Here is a 14,306-nt window from a genome sequence, read left to right as displayed (position 1 = left end):
AGTTGAACCTCCTGATCACATAGAAATACACCATCACAGGCCATATTCAGTTGTGAGGTTATGTGCTTCCCTCTGGAGCGCTGACCTCCTCTGATGTATACAATATTTCCTGTATGAACTGGAGATCAAACTGAAGCCTATGGGAGTCAGATCAAGGCTCTAATAGACTTGTATAGTCAGTTGAACCTCCTGATCACACAGGAATTCACCATCACAGGCCATATTCATGAGGTATACGTCTTGGGAGAATATAGTGCCTCATAGAGGCCTAATACTTATAGAGTAAAGGATCTTATGCCCCATAAATCTGCACTGAAAAAAAAAGATGCTATAATCAATGTAGTTGCCTTGTGAAATTCTGTATCTAGAAAGAAAAGATCTGTTTTTAACTAAAACCTACATACACCAATGGACTGGTACATTGATCTTCTATATTAGAAGATCATGAAGATTCTCCAAGCTTGAACATGCCAAAGAACGTAAATTCAGGACTGTAATCGATGCACGATGGATCCGTTACGTTGAGAAATAGAATGTCATTCTTCTTCAATGTGAACGCTGCTCCAACCTGAGAGGAGTGCAGGTTAGAACTGGCAGGTTGTGATGAAATTGAATTTGCTCCTTTCAATAAAAGTCTTTCTGTTTCGTGCAGTCTCTTCATGTAGATGTACTGCACAAATGGAGCCTTTGGAAACTGCGTAGAGTCTGCAGTGAAACTGACTTGGGAGTAGACATAATATACTCCAGGCGTCTCCACCCGGAATTTTCCGTTTGTATAGGAGATTTCCGATTTTGTTGTCAAATAGCCCATTTCTTTCCAACGAAGAGCTGCGAAGAGAAGAATACAGATATTCAATTAACAGGTCTTATTATCCTATATTATTATTTCGTTCCAGAACTCCAAGAATTACGTTAGTTAGGAGAAACCTATTGCACAATTCTATGAACCTCATCCCTAATCTACCCATAAGAAACACAATGCTGCAACAACATATCCGATATTCAGAAAACTTAGACCTGCCCTCACCGAAAATGCAGTGCAGTGGTTTTGCTTTTGCAGACGCAGCTTACAACATTGGAAAACAGAAGGTATCTGTAAGATCTTGGAGCCCTGACACATTCCCTCTAAGCATGTAGTGCATATCCCAAGACCGGTGAAGGAGTTGACATTTTCGGGGACTTTTTTTTTTTTTGCATACTGCTGAAAGTGACCACCATAAGCCTGGTGATTGGTGACTTGTCTTATACACATTCATTTGCATATCACCTATAGGTGAGTCATTTTGGTTATATCTCTCAGCTATGACCTAGTTTTCAATCTTTCCCACTGTTTTTCTTTTCTGTGTACTCATCCATGACTCAGACACTAAGTGTACACCGAAGCTGGTGATTTCAGCATAAGTCATTATGGTCAATATGAATTCTTCTATTCTAGGGACCATCTTTATTCTCTGTCATGATCACCAATGGTTTCTCCAAATGTGTCCTAAAGCAAACCAAGCATGTTAGATAAAGTTGGCCGAGTGTGTTTTTGGTGGAGTTGCAATAGCTTCTGATGTGCTCAATGGACAGCGACCTGATGTGTAAGATCAGCTTCCATCTGCTGGGCAGACATTAGAAACTACTCAGCAGATACTTTGGCCAAAAGAACCAATATCTGGTCAGCGTAGGAGATCCAATTCACCCTCATGAATGTTCATCTTCTGCCCTAAAGAAATGCTATAAAAGGGGTTCTTAAAGGTTTCTTCCATCTCTCAGATATTTAGGACATCTTCTTTAGATACAATGTATCGATGAGCCTGCACTTCTATAGAACAAGGGGTTTGGGCGCTCCCGCTGTGACTCTTCATGTATGGCTCTCTGCATTGTTTTCCATGGGGAGTCGTTTTTGGAGTAAACTTGGGGCCACCTCTCCAATTATATAACCTATGATAGGAGGTCTAAGACTCCCATTCTTGAGATAGACATTACATTGTCTATAATCTTTTATGGCTTATCCTGTAGGCACTAAACCCCCTCCGCCTTGGTCAACTAATTCAGATACAGGCTAGTGGAGAGAATCCTTGCCTGGGCGTAGGAAAGCCTAGTTATTACTGCCGCCCCTATTAATAAGGCTATAGCCTCCTTTCATCACCTTTAAGAAGACTGCCATTGAGTCAACCATCATAAAAGGACTAAATAGCACCTTCAATTGTCTCTGTGATAGTCAATATATCTAAGATCATGGTTTACATGTCACACTTATCTAACAGGAACATCTCCAACGTGATGCACCGCACAACAAATCGGCTTCCTGTTTGGCACATTGTTTTGCAGAACGCATTTAAAAAAGTACCTAGACCTACACAATGCATTGCTCCTAAACATAAAGTCTATGACTAGTTGATAAACCCCATTGGCAGTGTCATCATCTTCTCAGTATTACTGTGCTGGCCTTCAGTGCTATGGGCATGGGTCGTGTGGGACGTGGGCTTGTCCTCCTACTGTTATCTTCCGCAGTAACCAACTGCATTGTGGAGATTTTGGAACATATCTGATTACCCACTCATGTGGTCATGGACTGAAAGTGTTCACCTCTCATCACGTGGGCCGAGCAACGTGTCGTATAAATCCCTCTACTTTATAGGGTTGACTCACACATCGCTGGAAGGGAACAATACAATGCCCTATGTGTGCAATGCAAAGACTGGCCGGCCATTCTGCGTTGTATCTTGATTTGATTGTCGTCTATGTGCAAGCACAGGAAAAACACATTTGTGATGAGGTTTTTGGCCACGTGGTTTGTTTTTAAACTTTGGTTTTGTCAAGCATAGCTTAGAAGATCAAGAGTGGAGAAAAAGGGATTGGAAACTGAGCTGCTGATAGATTTGCTAGAGAATGGCATTCTGCAGCTTGCTATGTAGTGTACAGACATAACCGTCACAGAAGCTAAACCCTCCAAAAATTTTAACAAAAATCTATTGCAAAAATGGCTCTTAGTCTGGAATGCATGCAATTAAATAAAAATACAGGATGCAAAGAGCTGGAGTTGGTGAACACATAAGATACACATGATGAACAGATGAATAGACAATATTCAGTGTATTTCTAAGTCACCTATTCCATTCCCCAAGCCCATGCCCAAGTACGAGACACCATCATGCTGTCTGGTGGGCAATATAATGAAATTCTTAAAATGAACCATATTGCTTTTCCATATAATCACTCACCATCTTTGGTGCTGTCTGAACTGTCCCCTACCAGATGTATGGCTCTTATAACTTCTGCAAAAGATGAAATATTAGTAATGTTAATATTCAACATGGTAAGATTGGAAGATTTCTATTGGGTATAAACTGATCATAAACCAACCAATACTAGTTCAATAAACCAAGAACTCGCATGTCCTAGTGATCAGAAGAAAGGAATACAACTAGGAAATTCCTCTTAATTTTCCGCTGCTGGCATTGTTGCGCGGGCTGGTCTCAACGTGGTGACCATGTAGCGCATCATCATTCCATTGCAGCATCCCGCTCCTAATTAGGCCCGGACAAATGGGCCTAATTAGGAAGGAGTCTCGAGCTGTGGGCGGAATCTGTGGCAAGATCAAGCAGGACGCTTCATTTTTCCGTGTCCTGCTGCGATCTCTGCCTCCCATTGAAAACAATGGGAGGTGGATTCGGGAGGAATCAGGGGTGAAATCCACCCCCAAATCAGCGGCAACTGACCCTTAAGGTGCACTCATATAACACTCCATCCACTGACAACATGAAATTATCTGTTATTGACTGTCACAATGTAATGATGTCTCATGGACACCGGATTACATCTTACATATGATAAACAAGTGACCACAGAGAGATGATTCTAAGTATAGGTAGTCCTCGGGTTACAACGTTTTGTGGTTACGACAAGAGATGAGTGAGTAGGTCCTTGCTAGTCGGGAGAGCTGGCAGCTTGCTGTTACGAGGGACCTTACTTTTTCTCATAGGAATGCATTAGCCAGCGTTGATTGGCCAGTGTACAGCATTCGGCCAATCAACGCTGGTTCTGCTGGAGGCTCGTCTGTGAGGAGGCGGAGTCTAAGATCGGACCACAGCAGTCTCCATTGTGGTCCGATTTTAGACCCTGCCTCCTCACAGACGAGCCTCCGACAGAATCAGCGTTGATTGGCCGAATGCTGTACACTGGCCAATCAATGCTGGCTAATGCATTCCTATGAGAAAAAGTAAGCTCCCTTGTAACAGCAAGCTGCCAGCTCTCCCTGTACAGTATGTGATTTAGTGACTGTACTGTACTGTATATGGTACAGTCTTCCCCGCTGCACACTAAATCACATTGATCCGTTCCTACGCCGCGTCGTACGGTACATGTTTCCGACTTACGTCAAAATTCGGTTTACGACGCCATGTAGTAACGGATCAACGTCGTAAGTCGAGGACTACCTGTATGTTAAACCAGATTAATACATAGCTAAAAGTTCTGGAAAATGGATTTGACCATATGTCTATAAAATATCATATAATAATGGTGTTAGAACAAAACTAGTTGTGAATTTATTAATAGAACATGTTCAGACTTTCCACCCGGTATCACGGTCAAATCTGTTTGCAAGCAGGATGTTTGGTTATGATGACGCAGTATCCATTTTGCATAAGATATAGTTGTATGTTGTTGCTCATTTGCATATTGACTTAGAACTAGACTTCCGGATAACAATCTTCTTGTGCTATAATATATCGAGGTGTTGCAAGACGACGCTAATTGTGTTACTATTTGTAACAGGAAGGAGAGCAAAGGGGATTTAGGGCTGCACCAGTAGAAACAAAGTGTTGGTAAGACACTAAGGGCTAGTTCACACGGGGGCAAGGAGGCGGATTTTGACAGCGGATTTCGCCTCCATATAATGGCGGTCTATGGAGACCACGAGCGTTCTTTTTCCGCCAAAATCCAACCCACGACCCCATGTGAACGAGCCCTAAGACCTTATTCAGATGACCAGGAAGAGGTGAACCACTAAAATAATGGAGCCCGGTGAACCCCATTGACTATAATGGAGTCTGGCGGGTGTTGGCTTTAAAACAAAGTGTTGGAGGAAAAGTCCTCCATGTCAGATTCTTTCCTCTGTTGATGCTCGGTGGATACAATGGGAGATTTTTTTCCCCGCGTGGATTCTGATACCAATCCCACATCAGATCCCGTGCACGGAAACATTGTGTGAATGCCCCCTATAACAAAATCAAAAATTAAATGAAATGTGAAATTCCCATTACCTTTTTTTGATGTGACATCGTTTCCTCCTACATAAGGCAGAGGACTTGCTACTTCTTTTACACCTTAAATGAAAAACACACAAGTCTGAATTGTATCTTATAGTAAGTCCTAATGTTCCACTTTGTGTTCTCTTTATAATGTGACCATTGATTCTTTGTTTTGGATGTGATCTATTGCTCACCCCTAATAATAGAAACCAATTAGAACTAATAGAAATCTAGATTCGTTACAGATCACCCAGCTCATAGATTAGTAACAAGGCATAAAGAAATACAGAATATCGGATCTTATTGCTTTCAATCTTTTGGACATGAAATTGCAATTATTTATTGATATTAATAAGTCAGTGGTTCTGACATTAAATGAAAGGCTCAGCAGAACAGAAGGCTGAGATTTATAGGGTTCTTTTAGTTCATTAATCTCCAAGGCAATTAACACTTTATGCTAATTAGATAGAGAAAAAGAAAGCAAAAGCTACAAATTATTTGTGTTTAACCTTGCTTTTTGCTTTGCCTTGACCAGTCTCCTATAGGCTTGCATTAATAGTTTGACCCCCTGATCCTACAGGAAACCGAGCCCAGATTTACTATTGTGGTTACGAATGGAAACTGGCATAAACACATACTTCCCAACCGTCCCGATTTCCGCGGGACATTCACGATTTTGGTGACGTGTCCCGCGGTCCCGGTTGGAGGGAGGTATGTCCCGATTTCAATTCAGATCTGCGTCTTCCAGAGTTGAATACATACGCGACTAAAGCAAGGAGCTGTCACAGCTCAGCTCCTTGCTTTGTCGCTGCACTCTGGCTAGTGGCTGTGTAGGCGCGATGTGATGATGTCACATCGCACCTACAACTGTGTTAGCGAGACTGCGGAGAGCAGCGGGGGAGCGAGGAAAAGGTGAGTTTAAGTGGTTTTTGTGTGTAGACATGAGGTGGAACATGAAACTGGGGGCAGATGAAGGAGAGGACGGCATGACACTGGGGGCAGAGATGTGGGGAAATAAATCTGGGGCAGAGATGGAGCAGACATGATTCTGGGGGCAGAGATGTGGGGACATGATTCTGGGGGCAGAGATGTGGGGACATGATTCTGGGGACAGAGATGGGGGGACATGAAACTGGTGGCAGAGATGGGGGACATGAAACTGGGGGCAGAGATGGGGGACATGAATCTGGGGGCAGAGATGGAGAGGACATGAATCTGGGGGCAGAGATGGAGGGACATGAATCTGGGGGCAGAGATGGGGGGACATGAATCTGGGGGCAGAGATGGAGGGAACATGAATCTGGGGGCAGAGATAGAGGGGGACATGAATCTGGGGGCAGAGATGGAGGGGACATGAATCTGGGGGCAGAGATGGAGGGGACATGAATCTGGGGGCAGAGATGGAGGGGACATGAATCTGGGGGCAGAGATGGAGGGGACATGAATCTGGGGGCAGAGATAGAGGGGGACATGAATCTGGGGGCAGAGATGGAGGGGACATGAATCTGGGGGCAGAGATGGAGGGGGGACATGAATCTGGGGGCAAAGATGGGGGACATGAATCTGGGGGCAGAGATGAGGGGACATGAATCTGGGGGCAGATGAAAGGGGGGACAAGAAACTGGGGGCAGATGAAGGGTGTATATGAAACTGGGGGAGAGATAGAGGGGGGACATATAATTTACTGGTGACTGTAGGAGGATTATACTGTGTGGGGGCACATGAAAAATGAACGAGAATGGGAGGAGTCAACATAAAAGTGGGTGGAGCTAAATTTGCCACGGTGCGCTTAGCGCGCCGGACATTTTGTCCCTCTTTCAGTTCTTCAAAAGTTGGGAGGTATGTAAACATGGCGCCTGTTTGGTGTGATGTGACCCATATAGAAACAGGGAGTGTGGAGTTAATACGCCATGATTTTAGCGGAACTTGTAATTTACCTGTTAACTTTTCAGGTTCTTCTCCGGAAGGTTTTGTCTGAGAAATCTACAAAAAGAAAGCAGATGACATCTTAGTCGTTCTATTGAAACGTGACAAAAAACAAACTGTATTTCGAACAGGATTAACCCTTCGAGCCTTATGTTAGACACCAGCGGCCATTTGTGCTTCCTTGACTATTTGTAGCAAGTGTAAGAAAAGTGTCGGCACTATAAACATTTATTGATTCCTTATGATACAAACATCATCACAAGATCCATCCGTCACCGACCTACACTTTCTCAATTCCCAAGTCTCCCAATTATAGCCCATCCTTATCCCCCATGTTGACCCCCTTCCAATCTATTCACTCAATCGTTACTATTTTCCCACTTGAGATGTCTTCATATTGGACGTTTACATTTCTTCTCGTCTTGGCTGTAATCTTACCGAGTGATATTGGAAACTGTTCATACACTACAAGTTATTGAATAAGAATGGAAAATCTTTCTCACCATGAATTGTTCGGTGGAATTATCGATTTTAATTAATTTGTAGTTAATATTTTTATGTGGAAAATGTTAAAATGAAAAGAGCAGAATTGTTACAGATGGAAGTTCCGTTGAGGATGAGCGCGCCGTCATCAGACACTTTCCAAGCTTGTAATTTCCTTCTCTGACAGCTCTTTGAGAAGTGACTTGCAGAATTACCAACCTGTACTAGAAGATTTCAGGGCTGGCATCTCATAGAGATGTGAGTCATAGGTTCCATTTGTAAAATGTCTTTTGAATAATATTGTAATGGAGACGAGCTCCAAACTTGTAGATGCAATAAATCCTAAAGTCGGGAAGGAATTTTTTTCCCTGAAATGGGGCAATTGGCAGGAGCCTCATGGGGTATTTTATTTGCCTTCCACTGGATCAACACTGTAGGGATTGTAGGGCTATAGGTTGGACTTGATGGACTGATGTCTTATCCATCTACTATGTAACTATGTAAAGGACTGGCAATAGCTGTCAGCCATATGCCCATATAGACGACAGCTCTTCCATATGACCTCCCCATACACATGTATGGTTGGTTTAGCTAAGAGGGGACTAGGACACTACCAGAAATCTTCAATAAGGATCTATCCATTGCACTCTAAATGGTCAATGGCAGAAGACTTCAAGAACTACAAATACAATGTATGGCTAAAAAAAAATTCAATTCAAGGAATTTTTCCAGGTTACAGATATGGATGACCTGCCATTACGAGAGGTCAGCATCAGATCAGTGGGATCCAATACCCAGCACCCTCACCAATCAGCTTTTTCCTACGGCCATGGATGCCAGAAATAACACAGCGCATCTCCATCCTCTGTGGCCAAGATATGTTATTGCAGCTCAACTCCCATTCCAACTGGTTGCTGAACTCTCGTAAGAGTAGGCTACCACTGTCAAATCATTTAGGGTCCGATATAAGGCACCCCCCACGATCAGCAATTCTCAGCAGCTGATGTACAGAGAATGGAGTAGGAAGCAGACAGAACCCTACAGAAAGAACAGGGCTGTCTGCTTTTGGTTCCATTCATTGTGGGAACAACTGATTCATGGGAAGCCACGAGTGTTGGACCCTCGCCGATCTGATACTGATAACCTATCTTTAGAATAGGTTATCAATAATTTTAGCCCAGAAAACCCCTTTAATCTCTATTTTCCTCCCCCGTGCGTAATAAAGCTAAACCGTAGGGTCTCCAGTGGAGGTGCCCAGGAGCTTTACCCAAATGTTTTAAGGTTTCTCCAGTTTCCTATGGCACACCTACTGCCAAAAACTGTGTGCGACTAAACAGAAGTCTCATTCTTAGTACGGGCTTGTGAAGACGCTGATTTACATAGTCCTAATGTCTGACGGAAAACAATATTAAAACTGACAGTTATGTGTCTTCTGAGGTTAAAGCTGTGGCTAGAGAAATGGCTTACAGAGGCAATTTTAGGGTCGTGGGAGTCAGTTTGGTGGATCAAGCCATTTTTAGCATTGATGTCACCTTTAAAGGGACTGTAATGAAGCCGCTAAATGGGTTAATAGGGGATCTAAAAAGGTTCTTTAAAAAGTCGTCATCTCTCATCCTACAGAGACTCAACCCGTCCAAGCATTACACGGACAACCCATTACATTCAATGGAAACCATGCACCCCAATAAATCTGATGCCAAGAAATTGAACACTTGCTGCCAAGGAACGGGACGCTCCTATTTTCTTAATGGAGAACCCATCCGACAAACAAGGATTGCACACAGTGGTCGTCCCTTTTAACCCCTTCTTTGTCATTGATAACAATAGATTATGGTTACCTTTAGTGATATTATATTAAGAAATTATATTAGAAATTTGCAAAACAAATGTAATAAGGAATAGAATGTGACTTGATCATTTGTATCCTGTTTTTCTGGCTTTTTGTCCAGTAATGTGTAAATGTTTGATACAATTGCATTAGCTGAGCCTTATATCAATACATAGATTAAGAAAAAATAATGATATAACAAGCAATGGCGCTCGATAACAAACCGTAGGGCTGCCGTCATCTCTTTACATACTATATTTATCATTCAGAAATTATAAATTATTTGCAGATTAATAGAAAAGTTACAATTAAATAAGCGGAAATAATAATCTCTGCTGCAGCGTGAGAAGGATATACAGTATATAGTTTTATGGAATAAGATGCAGAACAAGGATTTCATTCGGTTAAAGCTCTTTCTAGGCTTATACTTTTTTATGTAGATTGTGAGCCCCATAGAGGGATATAGGATATAGGGATCACAATGTACATTAATTCCCCTATCAGTAGGTCTTTGTAGAATGGGAGGAAATCCACACAAACACGATGAGAACATACAAACTCCTTGCAGATGTTCCTGGCAGGATTCAAACCCAGGACTCCAGCACTGCAAGGCTACCATGTTACCCCATTTCTATACTTATACTCTTACCAATGATTCATTGAATATACATGTTTGGGCAATTGGGAATTAATTCTGCAGGGATATACTGATGGGTCCCAGACCCAGATTAACTCTGTAAGGCCCCGTTCCCACGGAGTAACGCGCCGCTCATTTAGACACATAAACCCGTGTCAGAGCGCGGCGCTTCAAAACAGATCCCATTGACTTCAATGGGTGCCGGCTTACGCGCGCTACACATTGAAATCAATGGGTTATAAATAGAGATGAGCAAGTACTATTCGAAACTCCCGTTTCAAATAGCACGCACCCATAGGAATGATTGGACGCAGCCAGCACGCAGGGGGTTAAGCAGCCGGCCGCTGGCAAAGTCGGCATGCCGGCCACTTCCATTCATTCCTATGGGTGCGTGCTATTCAAAACGGCCGTTTTGAATAGTACTCGCTCATCCCTAGTTATAAAGCCTCCCATTGATTTCAGTGTGTAGCGTGCGTAAGCCGGCACCCACTGAAGTCAATGGGATCTGTTTTGAAGCGCTGCGCTCTGACACGGGTTTACGTGTCTAAATGAGCAGCGCGTTACTCCGTGGGAATGGGGCCTTATGCATACTATATGGCTGTATGTCACCTGCAACTGGGTCTAACGACATATTTTTGAAATGCCCTCTAAAGATCTATTGTGGCCTTTTGTGTGGCTCAATATGTAAAAAAATGCAAAAAAATTTATATATATATAATACCATTATAACACCCCATCACAAGAAATAAATGCAAATATCTCATAATTATTGTACAACCTCAAACAAAAAAAAAATGTAGCTTTCAAAAGGATATGAATCAGGAAAATGGGCCAGTCACTAAATGGTTAAGAATCCAGTGGGCTGTCCTAATACGGGGAGCTATTTGTGTATGCATGCTAATACTGGAAAGGATTCCAATTATTGGGTCGCCCCACCTACTGGACTCCTAAGGCCTTGATCACATCTGTGTTAGTATTCTATTCGGGGGAGTCCGCACAGCACCCCCCCCCCACACACACACACACACACACACACACACATTGGCAAGCGGTGTGCAGTGAAAGCACAAGGACCCCATAGACTATAATAAGGTCCGTGTGCTTGCCGCAAGATCTCCATGCGGACAGGAAAGGAGTTCACAATCTGCTTTTCTGTCTGCATGTTCTGTGCGGAGATCTCGCAACACGCACACGGACCCCATTATAGTCTATGGGAATCCATGTACTTTCACTGCAAACTTGCAAATGCATTCGGTAGTCCGTTCAGAGGGTCCCCATGCAGACTCCCCCCGAACAGATTACCAAACGCAGATGTGAGCCAAGGCTGAGTCCAGATTGAACAAGGATTTCACTCAATAACCGAAAAATGATACTGAATCTTTGGTAACCCTTCCTATATATCAATCTGCTCAGCTCCCCCTGTTCTATAACATCATACACGTTTCCTTTACTTTTTGATACAATAAGAAAAGTTCTGACTGTTACATACAATTATATCTTCACTATTAGAAAATATAAAAACATGCTTCACTTGTTATGTAACAGCAACGGCAAAGCTCTACCTGTATTATGTTCAGATATATCAACAGCAGCTACATATAAATATCCCAATCCGGACTGAGCTTTCAACTGGTGATATCTCTGGAAGTAACAGGGGTAGAGCTGTCTATACCTTGTAATGCCGGAGCTATGACTGTATGAAGTGACCGTCCCCATGCTTGTCTGCCCTGCATTAAATGCACAAGCCCATACGCCATACACAGTGAGACGCAGACTACAGCTCGGGGAAAGAATAAAGAAAAGCAGGATTTCACATAATGGAGTCAAAATTTGCAAATAAGACACTACAATATAAGTCACACTGAAGGGAGGCAAAGTCGTTCTGTTTATTAGAAGGCGACACAACGATCTTTGCAAACCCACATTAAATGCTGCCAATTATTAAAGACAAAGAAAAATCTACTTTCTATCCAAACACAATAACTTTTTCTCAGTAAAATCTAAGCTTAGATTTTATTCTGTTTGCAAGTGGAAAACACAAAAAAACAAAAGACAAACCACATAAAACTTAACCCTGCTCACACCAGCCCCACGTACCTGCGAGATTAGCTTACGGAATTTGTCTAAAACCTCTTTGCAGTTCAGTAAAGTCGGATCTATGTCGTCTCCTTTCATACACTTCTGTATTCTGCGTATGAATAAGTAATCTTCATTCAGGTCCATTTCTCCATCAATCTATATGGAGACATTGATATCAAAATATTATTGTTCCCTATTGACATGGGCATAGGACAAGATCATGAGAATTGTTACGTTAAATGACAAATATATGAAAATTTAGAACAATGCTTTATGCGTTCCATCAATGTTGCAATTCAAAAAGAATGGAAGAAACTCGAAAGATGTTCCGATGACTTCTAAGTGTCCATTTTTTTCACTATTCTATTGAGATCAAAGGGAGACTTTGTGAAAACGGATCTAAATTGGACATTGGAATGGGCACACAAAAAAAGAAGCCACTCGGATGATAATTCACATGGAAGGAAGATGGCGCTGATTCTGGCTCAGCGGTGAAAAAAAGACTCCCATTGACTTCAATGGACTCCATTTTCCGCTGGGAACCCATTGAAATCAATGGGAGGCTTTTTGTCTCATTGATTTCAATGGATTCTGCGCGGAAACTTCCTCTGGGTGAATGTCCCTTTACTGACTCTGAGCGCTCTGCTACTCTCTGATAGAATGTCTTACGTATACATTGTTACATGTTGTTTAATGATGTAACGGGGAAGAACATGGATGTCTAATACTAATAAGACGACAATCGCTTCCAACTAAGATTAAACTTAGCAGCTTTTATAAAGTGATGGACCATGGACTGGTCTGCAATGATTACGGTTGACTATTAGTCAAAATTTTAAAGATATCCATAAATTATTGAAAATAACAATTAATGACTGAGAATTAAAGACGTAATATCTATGTAAGGGGAGAATATAGACGGAGCCATCTATAGCCTGATGGACATTTACAGAATAGAAAAACTGATTTGGGCATGAACAAGAAGGGGCCCATAGCATAGCCCTTTATTGCTAAACGGGGTCCACAGCGCTCTCATTGGAGGAACCGCTATTTAAAGTTATCTCAAACTAAATACAGGGAAACTTCTCCAAAAGACCATTTCTTGGAAAAGACAAACCCCTTACCCAGACCACATTTTCATTTAGGAATTTTTCAGTTTTCCATACATCTTTGAGATGGCCACCTCTATAGAAGACCACTGATCCATGCAGCTATGGGGGGTCGTTACAAAGAGGGTTCACTGTGTATCTCGGAGAGTGGTTGTCTCAAAGAAGGTGACCTTAAAATCCGTCATCGAAATTAGGTCTTAGCAAGCGGACTGTAGTTGGATAGATAGATAGATAGATAGATGATAGATAGATAGGAGATAGATAGATAGATAGATAGATAGATAGGAGATAGATAGATAGATAGATAGATAGATAGATAGATAGGAGATAGATAGATAGATAGATAGATAGATAGATAGATGATAGATAGGAGATAGATAGATAGATAGATAGATAGATAGATAGATAGATAGATAGATAGGAGATAGATAGATAGATAGATAGATAGATAGATAGATAGATGATAGATAGGAGATAGATAGATAGATAGATAGATAGATAGATAGATAGATAGATAGGAGATAGATAGATAGATAGATAGATAGATAGATAGATAGATAGATAGGAGATAGATAGATAGATAGATAGATAGATAGGAGATAGATAGATAGATAGATAGATAGATAGATAGATAGATAGATAGGAGATAGATAGATAGATAGATAGATAGATAGATAGGAGATAGATAGATAGATAGATAGATAGATAGATAGATAGATAGATAGATTATTTTTCAGGCTTCGTGCATTCATTTCCAAATTGTCCTCATCCAGATTGTCATTGAACTCGAGTCTGGAGAACAATTTAATTGGTTCCCTCTTAAACATCTAATAAGGTTTTTCCGAGCCGTAGATGAGATTAAACCGTCTTGTTAAACACCATTCTCTGTCCTGTAATTGTCCTCTAAAGCGAGAGGCCGGCGCTATAATTCGCATCTTCTTAATTGGTATATTTTTACTCCGTTCACTTCCATGTAACGCAATGTAATACTGTCAAATGTAATC

General features: G+C 41.7%; 1 protein-coding gene across 1 annotated transcript in view; it reads right to left on the bottom strand.

Annotated features, from left to right (window-relative positions):
* Positions 1-442: 442 nt before the first annotated feature.
* The window catches only part of CD40LG (CD40 ligand), a 14,406-nt gene continuing 542 nt past the window's right edge, over positions 443-14,306 (bottom strand). Inside the window, exons 2-6 of the mRNA XM_075260252.1 lie at positions 12,212-12,349; positions 7,178-7,223; positions 5,253-5,315; positions 3,210-3,263; positions 443-828 (exon numbers count right to left, since the gene is read on the bottom strand). Of these exons, the coding sequence (XP_075116353.1) occupies positions 443-828; positions 3,210-3,263; positions 5,253-5,315; positions 7,178-7,223; positions 12,212-12,349 (687 nt within the window). The remainder of the gene's footprint in view (positions 829-3,209; positions 3,264-5,252; positions 5,316-7,177; positions 7,224-12,211; positions 12,350-14,306) is intronic.

The sequence above is a fragment of the Leptodactylus fuscus genome, chromosome 11, assembly GCF_031893055.1.
Source record: "Leptodactylus fuscus isolate aLepFus1 chromosome 11, aLepFus1.hap2, whole genome shotgun sequence".
NCBI classification, from domain to species: Eukaryota; Metazoa; Chordata; class Amphibia; order Anura; family Leptodactylidae; genus Leptodactylus; species Leptodactylus fuscus.
This window is presented reverse-complemented; position numbering and strand designations above follow the sequence as displayed.